The following is a 22,138-nucleotide window of genomic DNA, read 5'->3' on the forward strand; positions in this document are numbered from 1 at the left end:
GGTCTTAAAGTTAAATGTTTGTAATTTCCGTGCAGGGCTGGCCAGAGAGGCGGGACTGTTAAGAAAACTTGCTTTCTCCGCAGCCAGATGCCTAGAAAGACTAACAAAGGGGCAGTCCCTGCACAGATCCACGCTTAAGAGTGGGTGCCACCTTCGCTTCCCATCTGTGCAGGACCCAGCCCAGCGGGAGCTGAGCGAGAGGCAGCTGTGATCCCAATGCTTCTCCAGTGAGAACTCGTTTCTCAGATTATGTGAATAATTGTCATCTTGATGATCCCACTTCTTAAAGTTTCTTTTATCTTACAGCAATTAACATGTAAATCTGATTCCCCCCCCCCCATGAGCCTTTTTCAAGTGGTATGAATTCCTGTAAATCACTTAAATAGGAAGCTCAGAAGTGTCATGTGGATTCTCTTGCCTTAGTCATTCCCTTCTCAAATAACTCCCTTGGTGTTACAGCTTTTACAATTCACTTCCACTTACAAGAAGTTTGTTTGAGGGAAAAATCCAGATGCTATTTTAGCAATCCAACATGAGGAAATCAAGTCATTTTAATGCGTCTGTTGGTCCCTGAATGCAAAACTGAATAGCCCAACAAGACTCAAAGGAGGGAAGAAAAGAGCAAAATCAGTCACAAGTTTCTAATTTTATTTTAACAATCTTGCTTTTTAAAAAATACAAGTTCTGATTAATGCCGGGGGACGCCAAGTGTCCATTGGCCACAGGCCTTACCTCTCACTTCAGTTTCCCCTCCTGGGAGCAGTCATCTCCCTTGTCAGGCTAGCAAACAGAGCAATAACATGCTAAATAGCTGAGCTGTGTTACAAGGCTTGTACAGAATCCCAAGGGACGTAGGTCTTAGTATGGCACAACTTCATTTAGCAAAGTGTTACTGACCTGGACCAGTAACTTAATGTTGGCAGAATATACAGTAGGTGTGCAGGGGGCGTCGGGTGAGGTATTGTTTGCACTTTAATGGCACCACTATCTCTCTCTCTCTCCTGCAAACGGATCTATTATGCGGTGGAAGGGTTTAAATGGAAGTGAGAGCTCAATTACCAAAGAGAAGGGAATTCAAAAGGTGGAGCAGGCTTATAAACAAGACGTTGAAGAGCTTTGAATGTTTCTCCGTAGTAAGTAATGGAAGTGGCAGCAGAGCTGCCCTTTTAGTCGCAAGGGAGCTTCTGTACGGCCAGCTACTACGAGAGCTTCACGCTCTCCAAACAGCACGCTTACTAACAACCTAGAAACCATGGCGCTACAAAGAACCACTCTTTCTACAAAGGAGTTCCGTGCAACAGGAGCATCGTTTGGCGGGGTCATCTGTCCCAGGCAACCTTTGCATCCACAGACAAATTGGAACTGCGATTTCCCTGTCAATGGTTTAAATGTGCCATGACTAGATAAATTTCAAATATGCCATTTTCTTGGTAATGTCTTCAATGGAAAAAGGCACTCACTGTTGAAACAGCAACTTTGTTATGTGCTATGAAGGGGTACTGAAGTAAGACTTGTTAATAATTCTGCTGTGACTCTTCTAGTGTCTCGACTATGCTTACACTTCAGTGTAGTAGGGATGTTGTTGTACACGCTTGGGTGCTACTGTGAACTTGGCCACAGGAGCAGCAAAACATAGTTGGGGGTGAGTAGCTTTTTTTCCTTTACCTTGTTTTTGGCAAAGTTGTTTGTTTGTTTTCTTTTTTTCTTCAGCTGTTTGACTGAAGCATGGAGTATTCCTAGGTACACATATCGTCTCATTCTCCCTCTGTAGTTCTTTCTGAGCTTTTACTATCTGTTTAATGCTGAAAAAAGAAGGTGCAAGGAAACAAATATACCTGTAATTACACCTCCTTTGGCCAGGAACTTAGCATCCCCTCGACACATCTCACATCACATAGGAAAAGTTCACAGTACCAAGTTTTACAATCACAGTCACTCACAGCACCAAGATTGTCCAGACAAAAAGAAGTTACTGAAGAGAAAGGCCACTGGCCAAAATTCACACAATTGCCTACGTAAGGGCTCAGGTTAAAAATAAAGCACTGGCGGGAAAGTTAAGCCTAGCCTTTGCCGACTCTCCGTTTGGCGTGGGGAGAGCAGCAAGCCACCCATCCCAGCCGCAGCTCTGAACACAACAGCGCTATTGCCCCACCTTTTCCAGGGGCTTTTCGAGCCCCTCGAAACCCATCGGCCACCCGAGAGCTGGGGGAGAAGAGCCCCACGGCGCCCCCACTTCTGCCTGCGGGGGCTGGAAGGTGCCAGGCTGTAAACATTTTGTTGTAGCAGTCCTCTGGAGCAGGCGGTTGATCCCACTCTGTGAAAGGGAGGTGGGACAGAGGCTCGGTCCCGCTGGAGCCCCAGCCCTGAAGGAGGGAATGGATGCATGTGCAGGAGTCTGGGCCGTGCCTGCCGTCCTGCTGTTGGCTCTGGGTAGCAGCTGCTTGTGCTTTATTTCCCCTTCCCATCAGGACAGCTTGAAAAATGGCTCGGGACAGGAAGCTGGCATTTTCCCAATGAATGCAGCCTTGCCCAGATAACAAAATATAAGCCTGCGAGGAGCAAAGTCCTTCCTCCAAACATGGCCTCTGTGCTCCTGCTTCCATTTGGCTGGTTTCAGGAGCAGCCGCAGCCAGGCAGAAGAGCAGGCCTTAACCCCCACCGAACATTCATGGAGCTTAAAACCAAAGATAACTGTGTTTCTATGAGAGGTTACTAACAATTAACTTTTTCCCCACCCATCCTTAACCACATGCGCATGGAGGACAGGATGCTGGTGCGTGGGCTTTCCCCGAAGCTCGGGAGTGGTGTGCTGGAAAGTGAGGTTCACCGAGCGCAGGGCCCACCCCGAGCAGCGCCGACACCCTCTGCTCTGCTGTTTGAGAGGGGGCAGCTTGCGGGCTCAGCCCCGTCTCTGCTCTCTCAAACAGACACGGAGGGGGCCCAGAGGAAATCTTTCCAGCCTTCCCGGCCTACGTAAAGGGAGTCCCTACGCTCTGCGTAAAAGAAAACCAACACTGATCCCATAAACATGCATATTCACAGAGAAATGAGAGCCCCAGCACATGGGTGCTGCTGTCTGAGGCAAGCAGCAGGCTGCTGTAAACCCTGTTCTCACCAGAAATAAATGTCTCAGTGGTAGCGAAATGGGGTCTGAGCCCCTGGATTATGTCCGTGCCGGATTCACGTGTTTCTTTAGTGCGTGAAGTCAACGTAAGATGCAAAAGGTTGAAGCACAGAGGTAGACGTTTTCGGCTTGGAGAAAGTGGCTCCTAGGCTTGAAAAGACCAGAGGGCCGGCGTGCTCCCAGAGGTTCCCCGGCTGGCACGCAAAGACCCTCTGCAGCTCTGCTGCTGGGAGACAGAGGCGGCAGCTTTGCAAGACCTAGCGAGACCAAAGCGTGCTTCCTTTTGTCCTGCCCGCACCCCGAAGGCACGTCTCTGCTGGTCAGACCCCGCTCGCCTCTCGCCATCACGGTCAGCAGGAGTCCTCAAAGGGGGGGACAAAATCCACCGGGCCCTGTTGTTTAGGGGGGAAAGGAAAAACTAAACCTTTACGGTCACAAAGCAACGCCGTGTCCTGGCGGGGAGCGGGAGGGGAAGAGTGGGACCCTCCAAACGGGGCGGAGGGGCAGAAGCGCCAGAAGACGACTCGTCGGGAAGGGCAGGTGCGTTTGCCGGGGCCGAGCGCCGGCCGTAGGCTCCTGCAGGCGGCCGGGGTTGCGCCGAGCTTCCGCTGATGGATTTGTCCGCGGGAAAGGGAGGAGGAGAGCGAGGGTCCGGCGGGGGAGCCCGCGCCCCTTCCCCTGCGCGGCCACGGCGGCGGGAACCTGAGCAGAAACGCAGAGGGACTCTGCGGGGAGCGGAGCCGGGGGCGGCGGGAGCCCCTCCGGGGGCGGCGGCCGGGGGGGGCTCAGCCCTGGGCGGTGACCGCCAAGGCGTTCACGTACCCGTGGGGGCCCACGTCGGCGTCGGAGAGCCCGTGGGCCAGCGGGGCGGCGGCGGCGGGGGCGGCGGCGGGGCCGTACTTGGCGGGCGGCGGGGCGGCGGGGCGGAGGAGGCAGCAGGTCTCCAGCGCCTCCAGGCCGCGGCAGGCGAGGAAGAAGAGGTTCTTCAGCATGAAGAGGGAGAGCGGCTGCTGGTAGCGCAGGAGCAGGAGGCAGCGGAGCGCCAGGAGCGGGGCGTCCAGCAGCCCGGCGGGCAGCAGGAGGTGGAGGGCGAGGCGGGCGGCGCCGGGGGGGCGGGCGGCGCTGAGCTCGTAGAGCCACAGCACCGGCGAGGCCAGGCAGAGGAAGTAGACGGCGATGAGGAGGTAGCGCAGCGGGGCGGGCAGCGGCGCCGGCCGGCCGGGCTGCAGCACCAGCTCCAGCAAGGAGAAGCTGTCGAGCAGGTCGAGGCAGGTGGCGAGGAAGGCGGCGGCGGCGCGGTGCTGCGGCGGCGGCTGCGGCGGCAGGAGCAGCTGCCCGGCGCCCTCGGTGCCGATGGCCCGCAGCAGGCAGTAGAGCAGCGGGGCGGAGAGCGCCAGGGTGATGCGGAAGCCGGTGGTGCCCAGCGGCAGGCGCAGCTCGATCAGCTCCAGGATGGAGGTGCCCAGGATCAGCGCCGCCTTGGGCGTGAAGGCGATGGAGTAGATGAGCCAGGCCAGGTGCGCGTAGGCGAAGTCGCCGCCGCGGGGGGGGGCGCCGGCCCCGCGGCCCCCGGCCCCGCGGCCGCCGGGGGGGCCGTGCAGCAGCAGCGGGTGCGGCGGCGGCGGCCCGGGGGGCGGCGGGGGCCGCTCCCGGCGGCGCGCCCGGCTGTTGCGGCAGAAGAAGATGCCCCAGCCGGCCGCCAGCACCAGGTCGGTGGCGATCCAGCTGCACCAGTACAGGTCGGTGACGGCGATCAGGTAGAGGTCCAGCAGCGCGCCCTGCCCCAGCAGCAGCACCAGGGACAGCGCCTGGAAGCCCCAGCGCCGCCCGCCCGCCGCCCCGCCGGGCCCCAGCAGCGCCCCCGCCGCCGCCCCGCCGCCCGCCGCCCCGCCGCCCGCCGCCGCCGCCCCGTACAGCTCCGCCGCCGTCATGCTGCGGCCCGGGCTCCCGCCGCCGCCGCCGCCGCCGCCGCCGCTGCTGCTGCTGCTGCTGGGGAGCGGCGAGGCGGCGGCGGGCAGCGGGGCGGCGGGCGGCGGCACCAGGGGCTTGCTGATGCTGATGCTGTCCTCCTCCTCCTCCTCCTCCTCCTCCTCCTCGGTGCTGCTGCGGGGGCTGCGGGGGCGGCGGGCCCGCGCCGAGCCCGAGCTCGACCCCGAGCCCCGCCGGCTGCAGCCGCTGCTGGAGCCCCCCGGGAAGAGGGGCTGCCGGTCGGCGGCGTGCGGCAGCGGCAGCGGCGGCGGCGGCGGCTGGAAGGAGCCCGAGGAGGAGGAGACCGAGCGCTGGTTGGAGGCAGCGCGGTGCATGGTCCTCCCCGGCCCCCGAGCCGGCGCGCCGGGCCCGACGGCCGCGCCGCGGCCCCCGGCCCGCCCCCGGCCCGCCCCCCGCGCCGCCGCACCGGCAGCGGCAGCGGCAGCGGCAGCGGCAGCGGTGCCGAGAGCCCGAGCGGCGGGAGCCGGCGGGGCGCGGCGGGGGAGGCCGGGGGCGGCGCCGAGCCGCAACCGCAGCAGCTGCCGGAGCTGGGGCGGGCGTCGCCGCTGGCGGCGGGGGGGCTGGGGGGGGCGGAGAGCGGCTGTGCGGCCGGGGGAGGGGGGGGCGAGGAGGGGAGGCGGGGAGGGAGCCCCCCGCCCCGTCCCCGGGGCTGCGATGGAGCCAGGTCTCGGGGAGCACGGCCGGCTGCCTCCTGCCCCCCAGGCCCCCGGGAGCGGGGCCAGCCGGGCCTGGGCCAGTCACCCGTGGACGTGCCACAGCCCCCCGACCCCCACTCCAGAAAATCAGAAGTACTTCAGTCTCCCCCGTCCCTCTAGGCTGACCAAGACGAGGGCCAGTGGCCTGGCGCAGGGCCCGCAGCGAAAGCAACTCTCTTGTGGCTCCTCATCTGTGGCGCTGGACATTTGGCTGCCCGTACTCTCCGTCTGTTTTAAGTAATTGTACATCGAAGTAAGTGGCTTTTACCCCACCGATTTCCTCAGCTGAGCCAAGCCGCACAGTGCGGGCTCTGCCCAGCTTGCCGTGATGGGACAGTGGCTTTAAATTGATGTGAATAGCCCTAACGTGCCTGCTTCTACTGAAAGCACCTGTCAGGGCCTTTATTGACCTGCTAAGAGTGGCCTCAAATTGAGCTTGGCTGGCGGGATCTGCCACAGCACCAGCACTAATGACTTGGCACATCATGGTGCGAAGTGGCTTGGTGCTCGGCATCACCAGTCCCTCGTTCCTACCTGTGCGCACCGATGATGAGCCGGGTGCTGCCTGTCAATGATGTGAAGCATACTGAATAAGCTGTATTAACTACACTTCGTGATAAAGATCTGAAATAGCTTGACTTTTGAGGGTGTTGCTAATCAACACATGGGGCTGAGTGAACCCCAGATGCTTAGTACTGGGAAAGGACATCCAGGACAGCAGTGACAACCATCTAATACATGTTGGCGTAGGCCCCTGAGGAGCCCTACTCCAGTAAATGTCACTGGCGGCTCTTGGCAACGAGGAGAAATCAGTAGAAATCAGTCTGGGGTACCAGGAGAATTCATGCTTAAACCTGAAACAAAGAAATGATTGAGAAAGGGAAGGGGAGAACCTGAGGTGGGTCACCACAAAGATTTCTTTAGACACATAGCAATAATCAAGAGGAAAAGCAGGGGAAGAAGAACCACAGCAAAAGCATTACTGTCAATGGAGACTGGAGTGAGGGGGCACAGATAAATTAGTTTTCTAAAAGCGTGGTCAAAACAGTGGGGGGAAAAAAGAACTGGAGGCTATGCAAGCTTTAATGCAGTTACTTGGGCATCACAGTACTGAAGTGGTACAGCCTCTGAGCTGGGTTAGCAACACCCAGGCATTCCCATGGGCTCCCATGCTGGTTGCTATCCTGCTTTAAGGTCCACGCTGCTGCCGTTACCTGCATGTCTGGGGCACAGCTAGGCTGCGGGACACCTATTTTCTGCCGCACTCACATTGTGTTTTCAATGCTAGGCTACACTTGCCAAGGGTCAACCTTGCATCAGCGCTACTTGCGTTCATTGCCTTCCTCTAACTCACCTTGTCATGGTCTGTAGCATCAGATGAGACTGAACATGCATGCGCTCTCTTGCTGTCTCCCTAATTCCATATTTCAATTAGCAAATAAAAATACTTCAAGAAGGTCAGGAGTTATAGCAGATCATAAGAAACATCAGTGTTCAAAAGAACAGTCCAGCCTGGAGGGCGGTGAATGGGCTGGTGCATCCTAGCATGGTGCCAGGACGGAGGACACGAGGCTTCACCCCAGGGCAAAACAGGCAGGACCCCCATGCAGATGCACCCAGAGGGGCCAGGGTGCACCAGGCAGCACCGCTAGCCTTGTAACTGTGACACGCGTCACTGCCGTTCCCAAGTTTAAGATCAGATGAGTCCAAAGAGGGCTGTCGCCATTTATTTTCCAGCAGGTGACTGCATGGCAGCCTGAGGCTGAGGACTTCTCATGGCAGGCTCCTGACAGCCCTGTACAGCACTGCCCGCATTTAGTCCGGGCAGCTCCTGGGCCTCTGCCGAGGCGCTTGGCCCAGGGGTCACAGCTCTGGCATCCCTTCTGCCACACAGATCCATGGGGCTGCCCTTCCCCAGGGGCTCCTCCCCACGATCCACATCCCACGTCGATGCCTCGGAGGCACTGCCACGGTGCTGCCTCCGCAGTGACGCAGGGGACACTCTTCCCTCTGCATTGCTGGGGTGTGGTGCTGGCCCACAGCCACCCAGCATGGGAAAATGGTAAGCTTTTGCGTGACAGAAGCAATGCTGCACCAGTCTCAGCCGAGCAGCTTAGTCTGTGGTGATTCAAGATGCAAGAAGACAGCGAGCAGCGAGCCGCCTCTCCTTCCCTTGCCAGATATGCTCCCATCATGTTTGCTTTGCTCTCCAGCCTCTCAAGGTGTGTGGACTTTTGTCAGAGATGAAAGCGCTGCGCCTGGGCTCTGCCACTGAGCGCTGCGTGTTTCGCTGGCAAAGCTTTCTCTCTTTGACAGACTTGCCTGCCAAAGAAAAAAAACATGGCCAAAGAATTAAGAATTAATGATCTTAAGGGTCTTTTCCAGCCTTAATGATTCTATGATTCTATGATTGTTTTGACTACAATTTTTGTGCAACCCCACAACCACCTTGCGCAGGGCTCTGTCAGCTCGTCTCTGTTGTGTAGGGAGCGTGAGGCTCGAGGCCGTGGCCAAGGAGGGCACTTGCTGGCTGTCTTGCACTTTCAGGTTCGAGCAGGGCCCAGTGCTACTTCTCTTTGACTGGTGGCAGGGGTTGCCCAGTTCAGGATGGCTCAGGGTGGCAGCGAGGGTTTGTGACCGACACCAGCTGTGTCTCCTGATTTGTTTCCACAGGAAGGCTGGGTTAGATGGCAGTGTAAGTGTGTGTGTGTTCAAGGGTAGAGGGTAAAACCATGTTCTTACGTACTGGATCCTGGCCTTTATCTAAGGTGGGTACATTCACCTGACCCTTCTCAGGGCAAGCCAACACTTGTGTCACTGGCATGATTAATGTGTGGTCAGTCCTGAGGATTAGCTAAATCGGACTCGCTCCTACCACATTCACCTATTCCACTGCAAGAAAAGTTCTCTCCTCACTTCTATGAGAGGACATGGAGTGAAAACCAAGCATCCATCTGGGCCGCTCAGGGCAACAGCCCTCACGCAGAGAGGGTTGCTCCTGCCCTACCTGGGCAGCAGACGGTGACGGCTTTGCCTCGTTGGCTCTCGTGCTCCAGGTTTCCTGGGCAATGCGCCTCCCTGGGCGCCGCCGGCTGGACGTGCTCGCTTAGCTGCCCTGGCAGTCTGCCCAGAGGCACTCGCGTCTCCTCTGCTTTCAGGCCAGGGCTCGTTTCACAAAGAAGCCTGGTTTCACAAAGGTTTGGGTGCATTTCTTGCCGGACTGGTGTCTGCCCCACCTGCTGGGGTAAGTGCAATTGGATGGGGGTCCCTGGGCTTCGGGAGGGATGATCTGTCACCCACAGCTGGCCTGCCCACCTGGGGAAATGGGCTCTGACACCCCAGCCAGCTGATGGGGCAAGTTCAGCCCAGGGGAACGGGCGAAGCGAGGCACCTGGGGGCCAGCTGGGTGCTAAGCGGGCCTGCCTGGGCTAGCATGTGCTTGGCAAAGGGCTTGCACCTCTTATACCCTGGGGAGCGTGATCCTGCTGGGCTGAGGCTGCCTGAGCAGGGCAAGAGGAGCCTTATGGAAACGGTTCTCCAGAGACTGAAGGATCCCTGCTAGGGCTGGGAAGATCCCTGTGTCCGAGGTAGGCAGGTGGGAGCAGGGAGCTGGGCTATAGGGCAAGGGGAGCTATGAGCAGGGATAGGGGAACACTGGGAAGGAGGGTGGGAGCTCAAGGGTTTCCTTGGACTGATCATGGGCTCCAGCAGGGCAAACACAACCCAGACAAACAGGGGAGAATAAGAGAAGAGCTTATTTGTGGGGAAGGAAGCAGAAATTGTGCCTGTACCTTAAAATGGGAGTGAGGGGAGAAATGTCTTCTACTCGAGAAAGCACTGAAGAGCTTTTTGTAGCACACTGTAGGATGGGATATGACAAGCTGATGCTTCCCATGTGATCCAGTTATTTAATGCAATGTGCAGTCCTTGGCAGTGTTAGTGCTTAACCATTACTGTTAAAACATTAAAAGGTTAAACTATAAATAGCTTCTACTTTTCAGCAGCTCCAAAGCTATGTTTCTGGCTTCTTTATGTATTTATGTGTATGCATAGATATCTGTGTGTATACATATACTTAAAGGCAGGCAGCAGACAACAGAGTTTTGTGAAACAGTCATACTGAATATCTAAAATGCTACCATTTTTAGTTTATACTACTAGTGGAAACAAGTAGTGTGCCCTCAAAAATACCCCTGCTGGGGGAAAGACAAAACTTTCTTGAGGGCAGAACTCAAGAGGAAACAAAATAATGACTCAATTTCTTGGGGGAAGGAAAAAAAAAAAGAGGCAAATATATGCCTGAAAGAAAGACCAGAAACTAAATCCCTAATTATACCCTGCAGTAAGCTGTCAGAAACTGGCAGCAGTGGGAGGGAAGGAGGCAAAGCTGATCTCGGTGAGTTTGAGCGTAATCTGCTCTAACCGCACTTAAAATGCCTTTTGTGTGGGAAAGGAAGGTTCTGGGATTCTCTGACACACGCTTTGTACTGCACTTATCTAATCCACTCAGACCATCAGGGTTGAAGTTACAGGCAAGTGTAGAAGAGTTTCACCTGGCCAGCACCAAAATTCAAAGGCGGTTCGTCCGCCTCTGAACGCAGAGTCTTTGTAACTAAACTGCTGATCCAGTATTATGGTTTGGGGAATACAGATGCTTTTCAAAAGGGTATAAAAGTGTAACAGTCTATTGCTTGTAATGACATTTCAGTTCAAAGAGCTTTCGATGCCAGCATAAAATGCAAAGAGATTTTTTTTCACGCTTGTAGCAGGGCAGGGGTTTGGAGAGTGAAGAGGATTTGGGGGTTGCTCTTAGTGTTTAGTCTTAGCACACAGCGTGTAATGGAACTGACCTCGAGGAGAAAGTGAACGATCAGCAGCTGAACTGACTGAAAGGGAAAAGCAGGTTTATTACAGTGAATTAGAGAAAAGTGATTTCTTGATGGAACAGTTTGGTTCCTAGAGAACATGTAGCTGCCTTGCTGGTGTGGGGTTTTACACTGTTGCAGCCTGGATCCATAAAGGTCTTTAGGTGCATAATTGTAACCAAATTGCCTGTGTGGCTGCAAAAAATCCATAAAGACTTGTGCTTTTATAGTTGAGGTTAGGTAGATTCCGTAAAGGAAGGGTTTGGGCATGCCCCTGAAGGGCCAACGTGTGTACCAGGGTGAGCAGGTAACTGCTCAGCTTGTGTTCAAGGCCCCCCAGGCTCCATAGACTAAGCACTTCTCAGGGCTTACTCCGGTAGGCATTTCTCACTGCATCTACCTGGGAGCAAACTCCAACCTGAACAGGGCTCTCAGTCCCTCTTGTTCGAGTTGTTCCTTCTTCAGGGTTTCATGATGCCAGTGTTTAACTCTGCTCCTTATGTTGGTTAAAGATTTCTATGGGACCCTAGCTTCCAGCTAAGGCTGTCTCCTACAAGGGACGCCTTCACCCTAGGCTGCCTTTTTGCTTTGACAATACTATAGTGATTAAAAGCATTTGAGAGGTTCAGGTTTTGATCTCTTCCTGCCTAACTGAACCCTGATCCGCCCTATCTTGGGCGAGTGCTCCAACTACCCGAGTACTGGATAAAAGGAGGGGGCTGGTTAATGCTTTTTATTATTATTTGAGGTCGGGGCCATAGGTCGTTTCTTCAGGATGTAGAATACAGCTCGATTCCTTTCTCTGCTGAGAACGGGAATCCTTGTCCTGTCCCTCCAAAACTGCTTTTACTGCTTTATCGATTGTTCCTTTCAGCATCAAGAAGTTCTCAGGGCTCTGAATCGTGCTTGTTTTGCTGTCTAATGTGCCTCTTGTGAGCTGTGAACTTTGTAGATGGAAAACCTTCTGGTGGAATATCTTACAAGAACAATGCAAGTGAACTGGCTGTTTCTAGATCATTAAAGCTGATGGTTTTCACCTGCTGGGATCTTTAATTTTCCACCTGCTGAAATCAGTGGAAGCTTTTGGCTCTAATCTGAAAGTTTACCAGTTAGTATACGTCTCCCTAACTCCACTCACCTTTCTCAGACGGTACCAGAGCTCAGCTCTTGTCAAACAAACTGGGTTTCTTTTATGATCACAAAGGGTTTAACACAGTGCCAAGTAAGCTCCTCATGGTAAGGATGGCTTTCCATATGCCCTTAGGCTGGTTCTTCATCTGCAATAGCAGATTAAGTTGGTGGCATCTAGCTTGTGGCTTCCCCACCCAGCAGAAGTAACCATTACAAACAACAGCTTAGGTCAGGTCACAACTAAATGCCTACCCTGAAAGCATCCCATTGTATATGGGGTGGCATCCCAAAACTAGTCTTGACTGTGAACAGTCAATCAGGGCATCGTAGCTTGTGATATGTCCTTTTTTTTCTCCCCTTCAGAGGGGAAGCGGTCAAAGTTGCACTCATCTGGCCTGACTATGGCAGATGTAGAGCTTACAAGGAATTACAGTTTAGCCCAATCAAAAGAACTACTGGAGGGGTGTCTTTCAGGGTGGTTCTCTCAAGAAAATCTGAGAATGGCTTGATGAACAGAACAAAAGACAGAATTTGTCCTGATAATCTCCTAGGGCAAAGACATGAAAGAGATCAGGACAATACTCATGAAATGTACGCACAACACCTTAAAACTTCTTTCAAAGAAAACATCTTTTATTATTTTTATACGTGCTAGATCAACGGAGCAACTCTGGAACTGGGTCGAAATTAATACGAAATCTAAAACAATCAGAGCTTGTGATTTCTCTGTATGATAGGTAATCACTCTGCTACAGTCTACATGATATAATCTGAAACATTACCCATTTATTGGAGGGAAAAAGATACACCAGGGTTAAGACTGGAAGAAAGGGGACTGTAGTGTTATACGAGTCCCTGAACAGCAGGGTAGTAGTTGCATGTGTCCTGTGGAATAAAGGAGTTGGCCTCTCTGCCCACCATGTTATTGCAGGACATAAAAGCGCTCTGCTTCAGACCCAAAACAAGGTCTACTCCTCCTCTGGTTCCTCCCTGCTATTCTCAGTTGCCTCACCTCACTGCCTACTCCCTTTAGGCTTGACTAAAACCCATCCATCTGTGGAAGATGGAGTTGTTGGGATCGGGTCTTCACCATGTTTGTTGTATAGGGCAGTGCACCATATAAATATTAAGGTATTACACCAGCAAGTGAAGTCCCCTCTCCTGCTTGGTCCCATAGTCTGCACAGATGTATGCTTGCTCCAAATGAGAGAAATACGGCTTCAGAAATACCACTTCTGTGCAATACATGAGACAAAGGAAAGGTTTTGTTCCAGCCACACTTGAAGCTAATTCCAGGAAGCTGCAGTTCCAAGGAAAAAGGATTTCACTGAATTCTAGCAATAACAGATGTCCATAAATGAACTGCAGATAAGCTAGAAGCCTGCACAGCACTCTAGCACAAAATGCTTGGAAGAGAGCATACCTCGCAAGCTCTTTCCTCTGTAAAAATCTTCCACAATCCAGTATCCAACAGCAGCTGGGGAACCCAGATTTCCTGCCCATCCACTGTGCCCAGGCAGTTCCTGGGCAGTGACCTGGACAAAGTGCACTGTTTCAAGGAGCTGAGCAGAGGAAGAGGGGAAAGCTCTCAGTGTTGCTCAGCCCATCTGACGAATTGGTGCACAGACCAACAAGCAGGGCCTTTTATGCAACCTTATTTGGTAAGAACTGGGGAAAGGGTACAAGTTTCTTCTAGATTTCTCCTCCCTCCCTCTGTCCAATTTCAACTCGCAAGTGAAGCATTTCTTGAATTCCTTATCACTGAAGTTCCTCCTACGCATTTTTAAGACTCCCAGAGCACTGTTTCAGCACCACCAACATGGTAAAAAAAAAAAAAAATCTGGACCTAAAAGCAGACTTGGAATCTGAGGCAGATTCACATCAGCCAGCTCACCTCCACTGCTGTTCCAAAGACGGAGATGCCTGGCTCACTTATGTGCAAATCCAAATCTCTTCCTTTCTTGAAGGAGGTGCTACCTCCTTCCTCTTGCTACCTACCTCACTTCTGGCTGAGATGTGCCGTGCATGCTGATATGAAATTACAAACCGCTTGTGATTTCTCAAAATTCTTCTGCGCATTCCTTCCACAACGCTACCACCATCATCAGAGCAGCAGCCGGTGCATCTGGCTCCATTGGGGATAGATTCAGCAGTGCTACACCCCTAAGGGAACACTGGTTCAGCAGCACCCTGTCTTTGAGTAACTGGCACCACCATCTTAACAAGTAACAAGAAAGAGCTCTGCCAAAGGTTACTGCACACAGATGGACAGACCTTAGTACTTCTGCCAATAAGTACCTACCAAATTGAAGACGTTATCGCCAGCAACCAGCTCTCTGAGGTCTATGTAATCACAGCCTAGAAGACAGTTCCCAATTAATCTTATGAAAGCTATCACCCAAGTTAGCAACTATTGCAAGGAAAGGGAGCATTCCTCTGTCTGCACTGGATGTCACCTCTGAAAAGTGAGGCTGAGGGACGCTGGAGCTAGTTTATGAATAAATGGGGTTTGAGCCTCCAGTTTCAGGCCGTGCACGCTGGGTCCGCAGCACAATTGTGACTGTGGAGATGCTCTGAAAGCTAAAAGACCTTCCCTACATTATATGCAAAGTCTTTCCCTGTACTTATCCTCCTGGGAACTGGAGACAAGTCCTTGTCTTGTGTAGGCAGATGAAATGGTAATTTTTTTTTCTCTCAGTGAAAGGCAAAAGATTCAAATCTAAGATTGTGTTCCTCATATTACAGCTGCTTTTAGAAGCAGCCAAGCAATTCTTGTCTTGATAAGACAAAGGAGAAGCACTAGCTAGTGCTAAGAGAGGAAGAGACTGCTTCCCACTATAGATTTCACAGGAGGGAAATTCACCCAAAGGGGTACTTTTCTGCTCCTATTCAGAAAATAAGGTATAGAGAAAGAAGCCACGGAGAAGGACCTCTTTGCCTGGGTCACTGACAGAGCACCCAGTGCCCTTCAGACACAGAGCCTGGCATAACGTAAGAAAAGAGCCCACTCTGCAGTGTGACCTTGCTAGGAAGACACATCAGTATCGAGAGGATGGAGAGCTGCTGAAGCAGCATGTCAGTGCACATGGATGCTGAGATCTTAATTAAGAACAACCCAAACTTTTGCGCAGAACATCTTGTTTGTACTCTAAGTATGGAGCTGCCGGGTAAAGCAGGAAGAAAGGAAGAGGAGGCAGAGCAGACCTATTTCTGATCTCTGTGTGGTGTGAGCTGAGCATAACAAGGAACACCAACTCAGTTGTGCTGGCTCCAAAGGCTTTCCGTCAGATATGCAGGCTGATATATGCTTTTAAAATCACAATGCTCCTCTGGAACTAAGGCACTCCTTGCTGAGCCAGTCTTTCACGTGGAGTTTCTCAAGCAATGCTTGCTTAACTTCTTTGGACTGTCTAAGGAGGCACAGGGCTTGATCTTTCTCTGGATAGCCCAAGCTAGGACAACAGACGCAATGGAAGGTGCATGTCATTAGGGATATGGAAATGTTCCTGGGCAGGCAAGTCCCAGCTGCTAATCCATGTTAGGGGGACTCTATCTGCGTGCTAAAGGAAGAGGAGGGAACAGGGATCAGACCATATGGGGTATCCCTGAGTTGCAAACCACACGAGGGAAGAGAGGAAAAAAATGAAGTGAAGGACAGACACATTTGTACTCTTAAAGATGAGGATAGGGGATTTGGAGCTCAGGATCATCAAGCCAGGATGGTACTCCTCTTTCAATCCCCGTGTGCAAGAAAGAAGCAAAGGTGGGCTGTGACTCTTTCTGGTTGGCCCTTGCTCCAAAGAGGGGCCTCTCTTTGGAAGCCGTGCCAGCTGGAGCAGGTGGGTGACCCTTGCAACATTTGGGGTCAGGGTGTGTGCCAAAACAGCCTCTTGCTGCAACACTGAGTTCTGGGCAAAGACACCTCTGGAAATTCAGACTCCGTGGTGGTTTCCTCTGCTATTGAGAGCAGGCTGCTGGCTCCCCAGCGGGATGCGAAAATGCGGAAGTGTTCACAGAATGCTAAATAGCGGGGAGGAGGGAATAATATAACTTTCCCCTCGGCCCTGCAGCAAGTTGCTCTGGCTACTGCAGCTTCCTTTGAGGGGCCCTGCCTAACCATAGCTGCCGGAGAACTGCAAAATGGGACTTTGTTTCAGACTGACAGTGATGCAGTGGCAAATCCCCAAGCAAACAGAATTTGTTAAAGTCCATAGGCACTTATTCTTCATAAGGAGAATATTAAGACCTAAAGCCTTCCCTTGGCAGAGCATCACCACAACACAGCTTCTGGTACACTCACATCACAGACTGGACAAATAGCACATTGTACAAATGTACGTTGGCTGACGGTGGCTCCTTGCGCAGGGAAGACCTTCATCCTCAAACGCATCGTGAAGAGGAGGGTGGGCTTGCCTGATCTTCACGCACAAAGGGTGGAAAAGAAAGAACTCCGATGGCTGAACAAAACTGGGATTGCTGGGACAAGCCTTCTCCTTATACCCTGTTTCCGTTATGGCTCAATTATTGATGGCAGCAATGAACGTTCACAGTTGAAAGCCTGCTGGCAGCTGTCAGGATTGCAGATGAGTACCAATAAAAGCAAGAGGCTTTTAGTGCTGAGACAGGGAGTTTTCTTTCATGTTGGCTAGATTAGAAGATCACCCCAGGTCTCTCCCCATTCTTCCCCTCTTCCCTTTACAGTACATAAAATCCCTGACGGTAGATCTTTAGGCACACCTGTCTTAACCCTAGCTCCAGTTCTCCTTCTTGAAAGCAAGCTGCACAGCATCATTCACATCCTGAACTACATAAGATGCCTCCACCAGGCTGGGGTCAAAGCAGAAGTCCCGATGGCCATGGAACACCGTCTCTGTCGTGCACTCCTCCGTGTTACTGGGAACATCTGCATTGTGGCGGTAGACCCCAGTGCAGACCAGAATCGACTCGCAACTCTCCACTGAATTGCTGCAGTCCTTCCTCAGCTCGAGGTGATCCTCAGTTTGGGGAGCGGCTGCCTGTGGGCTCCTCTTCACCCCAGTCTGGACCTGGTTCTGGTGAGCTGACTTGAGGTAGTTGTTGTAGAGGTTTGCCCCATAGATATCGGACATAGGGTTATCCCTGGATAAGGTCACAGTGTGAAACAGAAATGAGAAACTAGCCCATGCATCGATTCCTGGCTCTGGCAGACTGGCATTAAGGCAGCACTGAGGGAGGAAGGGGCACAAGATATTTGTAACATCAAGAGAACCACCCAGACTGGACCAGTGGGTCCACCTACTGATGTGTCCTGTTCAGCTGTGGTGAAGGCCACATGCCCCACAAACATCTTTCAAAGAGGAAGAGACACGTCCAAAGCACCCATAGCAGTTTCAGCCATTCCTGTAATGTATACCCTACAATCCCAAAGTGTTTGGCCTAACGGGGCTAATGGTACTACATCTGGGTCTCCTTATGTAAATTTTTCTTTAGTCCAGTCATGCTACATGTACTCTGCGTCCCGCAGTAACAGCTTTGCTAGGCTGACAGTGCCTTTCAAATTATTAAAAGCGTAGGGTGCAAAAAGCTAGCAAGTCGGTATGCAGCCCCGTAAGGAAACCAGCAGGAAAAAGTCTCTTACCCAACTGCATAGAGGCGTCGGATGGGAGACTTCCAGCCCTGTTTCTCTGCCTGCTCTTTTATCAAGTATTCGGCATAGCGGTAGGTGACTGTGCTGGGTTTGCCAATCAAGGCCTCGTACTTCAGCTCCCGGCCTGTCACTTTCTTGTAGATGTTCTCCAAGCAGAGAAGGAAAGTACCATGGCCAAACCTGCTCCAGAAAGGAGGTCATCAGTATCTCCAGCCACACCACTTCAGCACAAACACTCCTCAGTGAGGAGAACCATCTGCTGTAGCCAGGGTACTGCCTAGTTTGGACACGGTATCTACACACACATGCCTCCATGGGCAGTGGTCTGGCTTTTGCTTCTTGAAAGTTTTAGTCTTTGTTTCGCATGCAGTTTTCATGTCTCTGCTGCTAGTTAAGCCATACAGGAAGATTCTAACACTGAAAAATGTAGTATGTAAGAAAAGATAATCTGCAGGAGAGATGTATGAAATAGGCTAAAACAAATACCACACGTGGTATTTCACCTGGGCATTTTGGCTTCGGCCATCCACAGGAGATCCATGTTGCAGGCGAGGACAGGCAGATGCGGGTAAGGTATATCTTGCGGCTCCGCCCCAGGGTTCCCGTTGCTCAAGAGTACGTCAATAATAAGTTGCAGGCTTGTCTCCCACCTCACTGGCTCACCAAACAGAATCACTCCTGGAAGATTTCAAGAGATGCTTGGGAACTCACAGCGTCCAAGTACAGGACCCACGAGCAAAAGCACCCCTCTGCTGGGATGCCAGGGCTTATATGGCTACCGTCCGAACACGGCTTGTGCCAGGGCTCCAGACTGCATATCACTGTACAACGTGCACCACTGCTTCCAGATGTTGGAGCATGGCACAGAGAAAAGTTGGCTTTGCTCCCATCAGCCGGTGCTTCACGCTGCATGAGGGCAGCGAGGCTGCCTCCTGACTGTACCCTCTGAATAAGCTGCCTGTGGATACTGACGAGCCAACAGCACATCATTAGCTCCCATCCCAGCTGGCTTGCCTGACTTATTTCTGCTTGCCGTTCATATGTAAACAAAGGCTACTGCTTACCTTCTATAGTAGGGAAGCCAGTGGTTGGAGGAGGCTGCCAGAAAAAACATGAAGGGCGGGTTAGTAATGCAAAACCTAAGACCATCCCCAAAGCAGTTCCCATAAAGAGGCAGGACAAGGCCACCTGGAATCCCGAAGAAAGATTTCCCCCACGCGCCCTATCCCAGATTGGATTTCACAGATCTTGCATTCCTGTCTTGGAGCTAGAGATGTCAACCAAACCATCTTACCACTCACTGCAAGGAACAGCAATGAAAGACAGGCATGGCATGAGAAAGGGAAGGGGAATTCACTGCCCTTCCAGCAGCAGCCAACGCTGGAAAGAGCACAGAGATGCTGGCTGCTCAGTACCAGTCCCAGGCTCTCACTAAAGAAAGTCACTAGCAGCCAGCTGATCTGTGCCTCTGCAGCTTCTCCGCCCCACGCTGTACGCTGTAAGCACCACCATGCCAGCCCACCCCTTCTGCTGATGCATCAGGAAATTACCAGCTCCTTTGGCCTCCGGCTCTGATCCACCATGTCTAAGAGGGGATATGCCTTCCTCAGTGCCTCGATGGTGACCACGTTGTTGAACCCCAGGCTATTTCAGACTATCAAGGAAAGTTGTGGAGACTGGGTTTTTTTAAGTGACTGGGTTTTTTAAGTTACTTGCAAAAGCATCTACAGGCTTAAGGAACACAAGCCCTAATAGCAGAGCAGTTATTTAACCTGGTAATGCATAACCTCCTGGCTTTCAGTCAAACTGTATGCTGTGCTTCAACCTAAAGGTGGCCCCAACGGTTGCAAAAAAAAAAAAAACCAGACTGGGGTGATTTAGTTTGTGATCAGCAATCTCTGGAGTGAGGCAAAGAGCAGAGGTCTTTGCACTCCGAGACACAATGGATGTGCTTTGGGAGACCTTTAAGGCCAGCGTTGTCATACTGGTGCAGTGCAGGGGGCTGGTCAGGCTCCTTGGCTAGAAGCAGAATCAGTGAAGCTCTGGTCAGCTTAGCTAGTGAAAGGAAAATGATCTGTGCTGATACAACAATGCAAGTGAAGGATGAGTTGCATTTGCTTTCAGAACACTGCCCTTAGCTCACCCTACTGGCCTTGGGGAAAGAGAGACAGGTCAAGGTTTTGTCCCAAATGAAGTCAAATGTTAAGTACAAGGGGTGACGGTGTGCGCACAGGCTGAGACGTCGCAGACCCTGCAGGCAGTTCTCACCTCCTTGCAGACATGGGATACGTCAGACCTGCTGTGCCCTCGCCTCAGCCAGGCCATATGCATGTGGGATTGTCATTTAGACCATGTCCCTGTACTGGGACACTCTGGTTCTAAAGATATTTGAGTTCCCTCAATTGCTGTCAGATTCCTGGGGAAAACCTTAGCTGTGGGAGAGTTGGGAGTGGTCTCTAATGCATTAGAAAGAACGAGAAGGAGCACAATTTTATCTCAAAAGTGAGAGAGGCCCAAAGCAGATGGAGTCCTCACGGTGACATCTGACCAGCAGGAACGGCAAAGCAGCTCACAGGAGAGGTAATCGGCGTGAGAAGCCAAACACAGACCAAGGACAGCCAGGAGGTGACCAAGATGGAGATCAACAGTAAGCACCCGTGTTTGCGCCTCTCCACGAGGGTGCCTCCCCGCAGGAGGAGACCAACGGCCCTTCTGTTTCCTTGCGCTTCTACAAGCTGACCGAGCGAGTGCCAGGGGTGCGGGCAGCGGCGCGTAGCTGGGAAGCCGCAGCGGGACGCGCAGAGCACCGCCAGGGCCGCGCAGCAAAGGATACTTGTGGGCGTTCTCCTCCACGGGCCCCTGCCCGGCCACCAGCATGCGCTTGTGGTGGAACTGGCTGAAGAGCCGCAGGGGGCTGTGGGACAGGATCACCTGCTCCGGAGACACCTGCGGGCGGGAGGAGAAGCGGTCGGGGGACCCGTGGGGAAGATTTGCCCCCTTCTCCCTGCGGTGGGGTCGCACCCCTTCCCCGCGCTGCCACCTGCCTCCCTCCACCCCCTCAGGCCGAGGCAGGACCGGTCACTCCGTGGTGCTGCCGCCCCCAGCCCCTCACCCCTCCCGGGGAAGTCGCGCCGGGGGCGGGGGGGGGGCCTCCCATTTCCTCCTCCTCTTCCCGGTGTCCCAAAGCCGGGACACCTGAACGGGCGACGGCGCCGGGCCGTGAGGAGCCCGGCGGGGCGCGGGCCTGCCGCCGTTACCTCCAGCCCCAGCGCCTGGGAGAGCTCTCGGGCCTTGGCCGACCGCAGGCAGTTGCCGGCGTTGGTCAGGAAGACGACGGGCACCTGGAGCCGCCCGCCGCCGTCCGCCAGCCTGCGGAAGGCCTGGCGGGCGGCGGGCAGCGCCTGGCTGCCCCGCACCAGCACCCCGTCCACGTCGAAGAGGAACCCGAAGGCCGGCGGCTGCAAGGCGAGCGGAGGGGACAGTCACCCGCCGCCGGCAGCCCTTCCCTCTGCCCCCGCCCCGCACCCGGCCCCGGCCCCGGCCCCGGCCCGCGACGCCCTTCCCGGCCCGCCGCAAGGACGCGGGCGGCCGGGCCCGGCTCCCCGGCGCCGCCGCTCACCCGGCCCCCGGAGCAGCCGCCGCGGGCGGGCGGCCCCCGCCGCCCCGCGGCGCCCAGCAGCCCCCGCCCGGCCCGCAGGCAGCCGCGCAGCGCCATGCCGCGCCGCTCCCGCCCGGCCCGGCCCCGCGGCCGCCGGCGGCGGCCAACGCCGGGGCTCGTCGTTCCCGGACTACAGCTCCCAGCGAGGCCCGGCGGGGCGGGACCGGGGCGGGCGGAGCGGGGGGCGCGGCGGAGGGCCGCCGGCCTTCGCCCCGAGCCGGCGGGGCAGGCGCTGCCCGCGGTCCCCGGGCAGGGAGCCGCGGGGGCGCGGTGTCCCGTCTGCTCCGGAGCGAAGGGCTGCGGGTTTGGGCAGAGCTGGGAGAGAAAGCGGGGACGGCGGGTGGCTGCAAAAGCCGGCGCCGGGAGCGGCAGCGGGGCTCGGCGCGGTGGAGGGAGCGGGAGCGCTGCGGGGACGCGGGGGCGAGCAGCCCCGCCGCGGCACGGGCGGGGAGGGGTGCGGGCAGGAGGGAGCGAGAGGCCGAGACCCCTCCGGAGCAGTCACACCGGGTTTACCTAGCCCGTTCCCAAAACCAAAGAACGGCAGCCCTTCGGGTTCGTGCGCCAAGCCGCGCCGGTGCCGTGCGGTTGCAAAGGCGTCCCCCGGTACAGCCCGGCGTCGGTCTAAGCGGGTTGCAGCTCGCCCTGCTTGCAGCGCGCAGGCGAGTGTCTTCACTGCGAGCTCCCGCCCTGCCTTTGCTCAGTCTTTTCTGCACAAACCCGAGTCTTCTGGTCTTCTTCCTACAGGTCGTAAAGTTTTCTACAACTCCGGTCGTTTTTCTTGCTCTCTGACGGACTGAGTCCCAGCGGCTCTCTCTTCCCTGCAGCCTGGCGCAGGAACCTTGACGCTGAACTCAGCTGAGGCCCTTCCAGACCTGAGGAAAGCAAAAGGTTCACTTCACGTCCATGGAGATGAAACAATGTTTGTTTGCTTTCTGGCTAGGCTTGAGATCTCCCGGCTCCCGCGATACGGCAGGTTTAACACGTACGGCTGTAGGCATCGATTACACAAACAGTCTAATTGTTTGGTTTTATGCTTCCATTGCCATGAAC

General features: G+C 54.3%; 2 protein-coding genes across 2 annotated transcripts; both read right to left on the bottom strand.

The window, feature by feature from the left end:
- Positions 1-627: 627 nt before the first annotated feature.
- On the bottom strand, positions 628-5,055 carry TMEM121B (transmembrane protein 121B). Its single transcript, XM_087766016.1, is given in 3 exon segments — positions 628-3,995; positions 3,998-4,059; positions 4,061-5,055. Coding segments are annotated over 3 exon segments (1,143 nt in total). The 3' UTR covers positions 628-3,909.
- Positions 5,056-12,421: 7,366 nt separating this feature from the next.
- On the bottom strand, positions 12,422-21,145 carry HDHD5 (haloacid dehalogenase like hydrolase domain containing 5). Its single transcript, XM_087767252.1, has 8 exons — positions 21,050-21,145; positions 20,688-20,888; positions 20,264-20,376; positions 18,981-19,074; positions 18,495-18,528; positions 17,934-18,108; positions 17,422-17,610; positions 12,422-16,922 (listed from the first exon to the last, which is right to left on the bottom strand). Exons 1-8 carry the CDS (start codon positions 21,143-21,145, stop codon positions 16,553-16,555), a joined length of 1,272 nt encoding a protein of 423 aa, XP_087623378.1. The 3' UTR covers positions 12,422-16,552.
- Between the last annotated feature and the right edge of the window lie 993 nt (positions 21,146-22,138).

This window comes from Nipponia nippon, unplaced genomic scaffold (genome assembly GCF_047370975.1).
Source record: "Nipponia nippon isolate SJK-2023a ecotype South Korea unplaced genomic scaffold, ASM4737097v1 scaffold_3, whole genome shotgun sequence".
Lineage (NCBI taxonomy): Eukaryota > Metazoa > Chordata > Aves > Pelecaniformes > Threskiornithidae > Nipponia > Nipponia nippon.

Bases quoted from the DNA above. Each gene is read 5' to 3' on its own strand.
- HDHD5 (XM_087767252.1), bottom strand. From the start codon at position 21,145: ATGGCGCTGCGCGGCTGCCTGCGGGCCGGGCGGGGGCTGCTGGGCGCC. The intron at 18,109-18,494 runs GTAAGCAGTAGC...GAAATCTTCCAG, and splicing joins TGGCTTCCCTACTATAGAAG to GAGTGATTCTGTTTGGTGAG. The intron at 17,611-17,933 runs GTGAAATACCAC...TTTCTGGAGCAG, and splicing joins GCCGAAGCCAAAATGCCCAG to GTTTGGCCATGGTACTTTCC.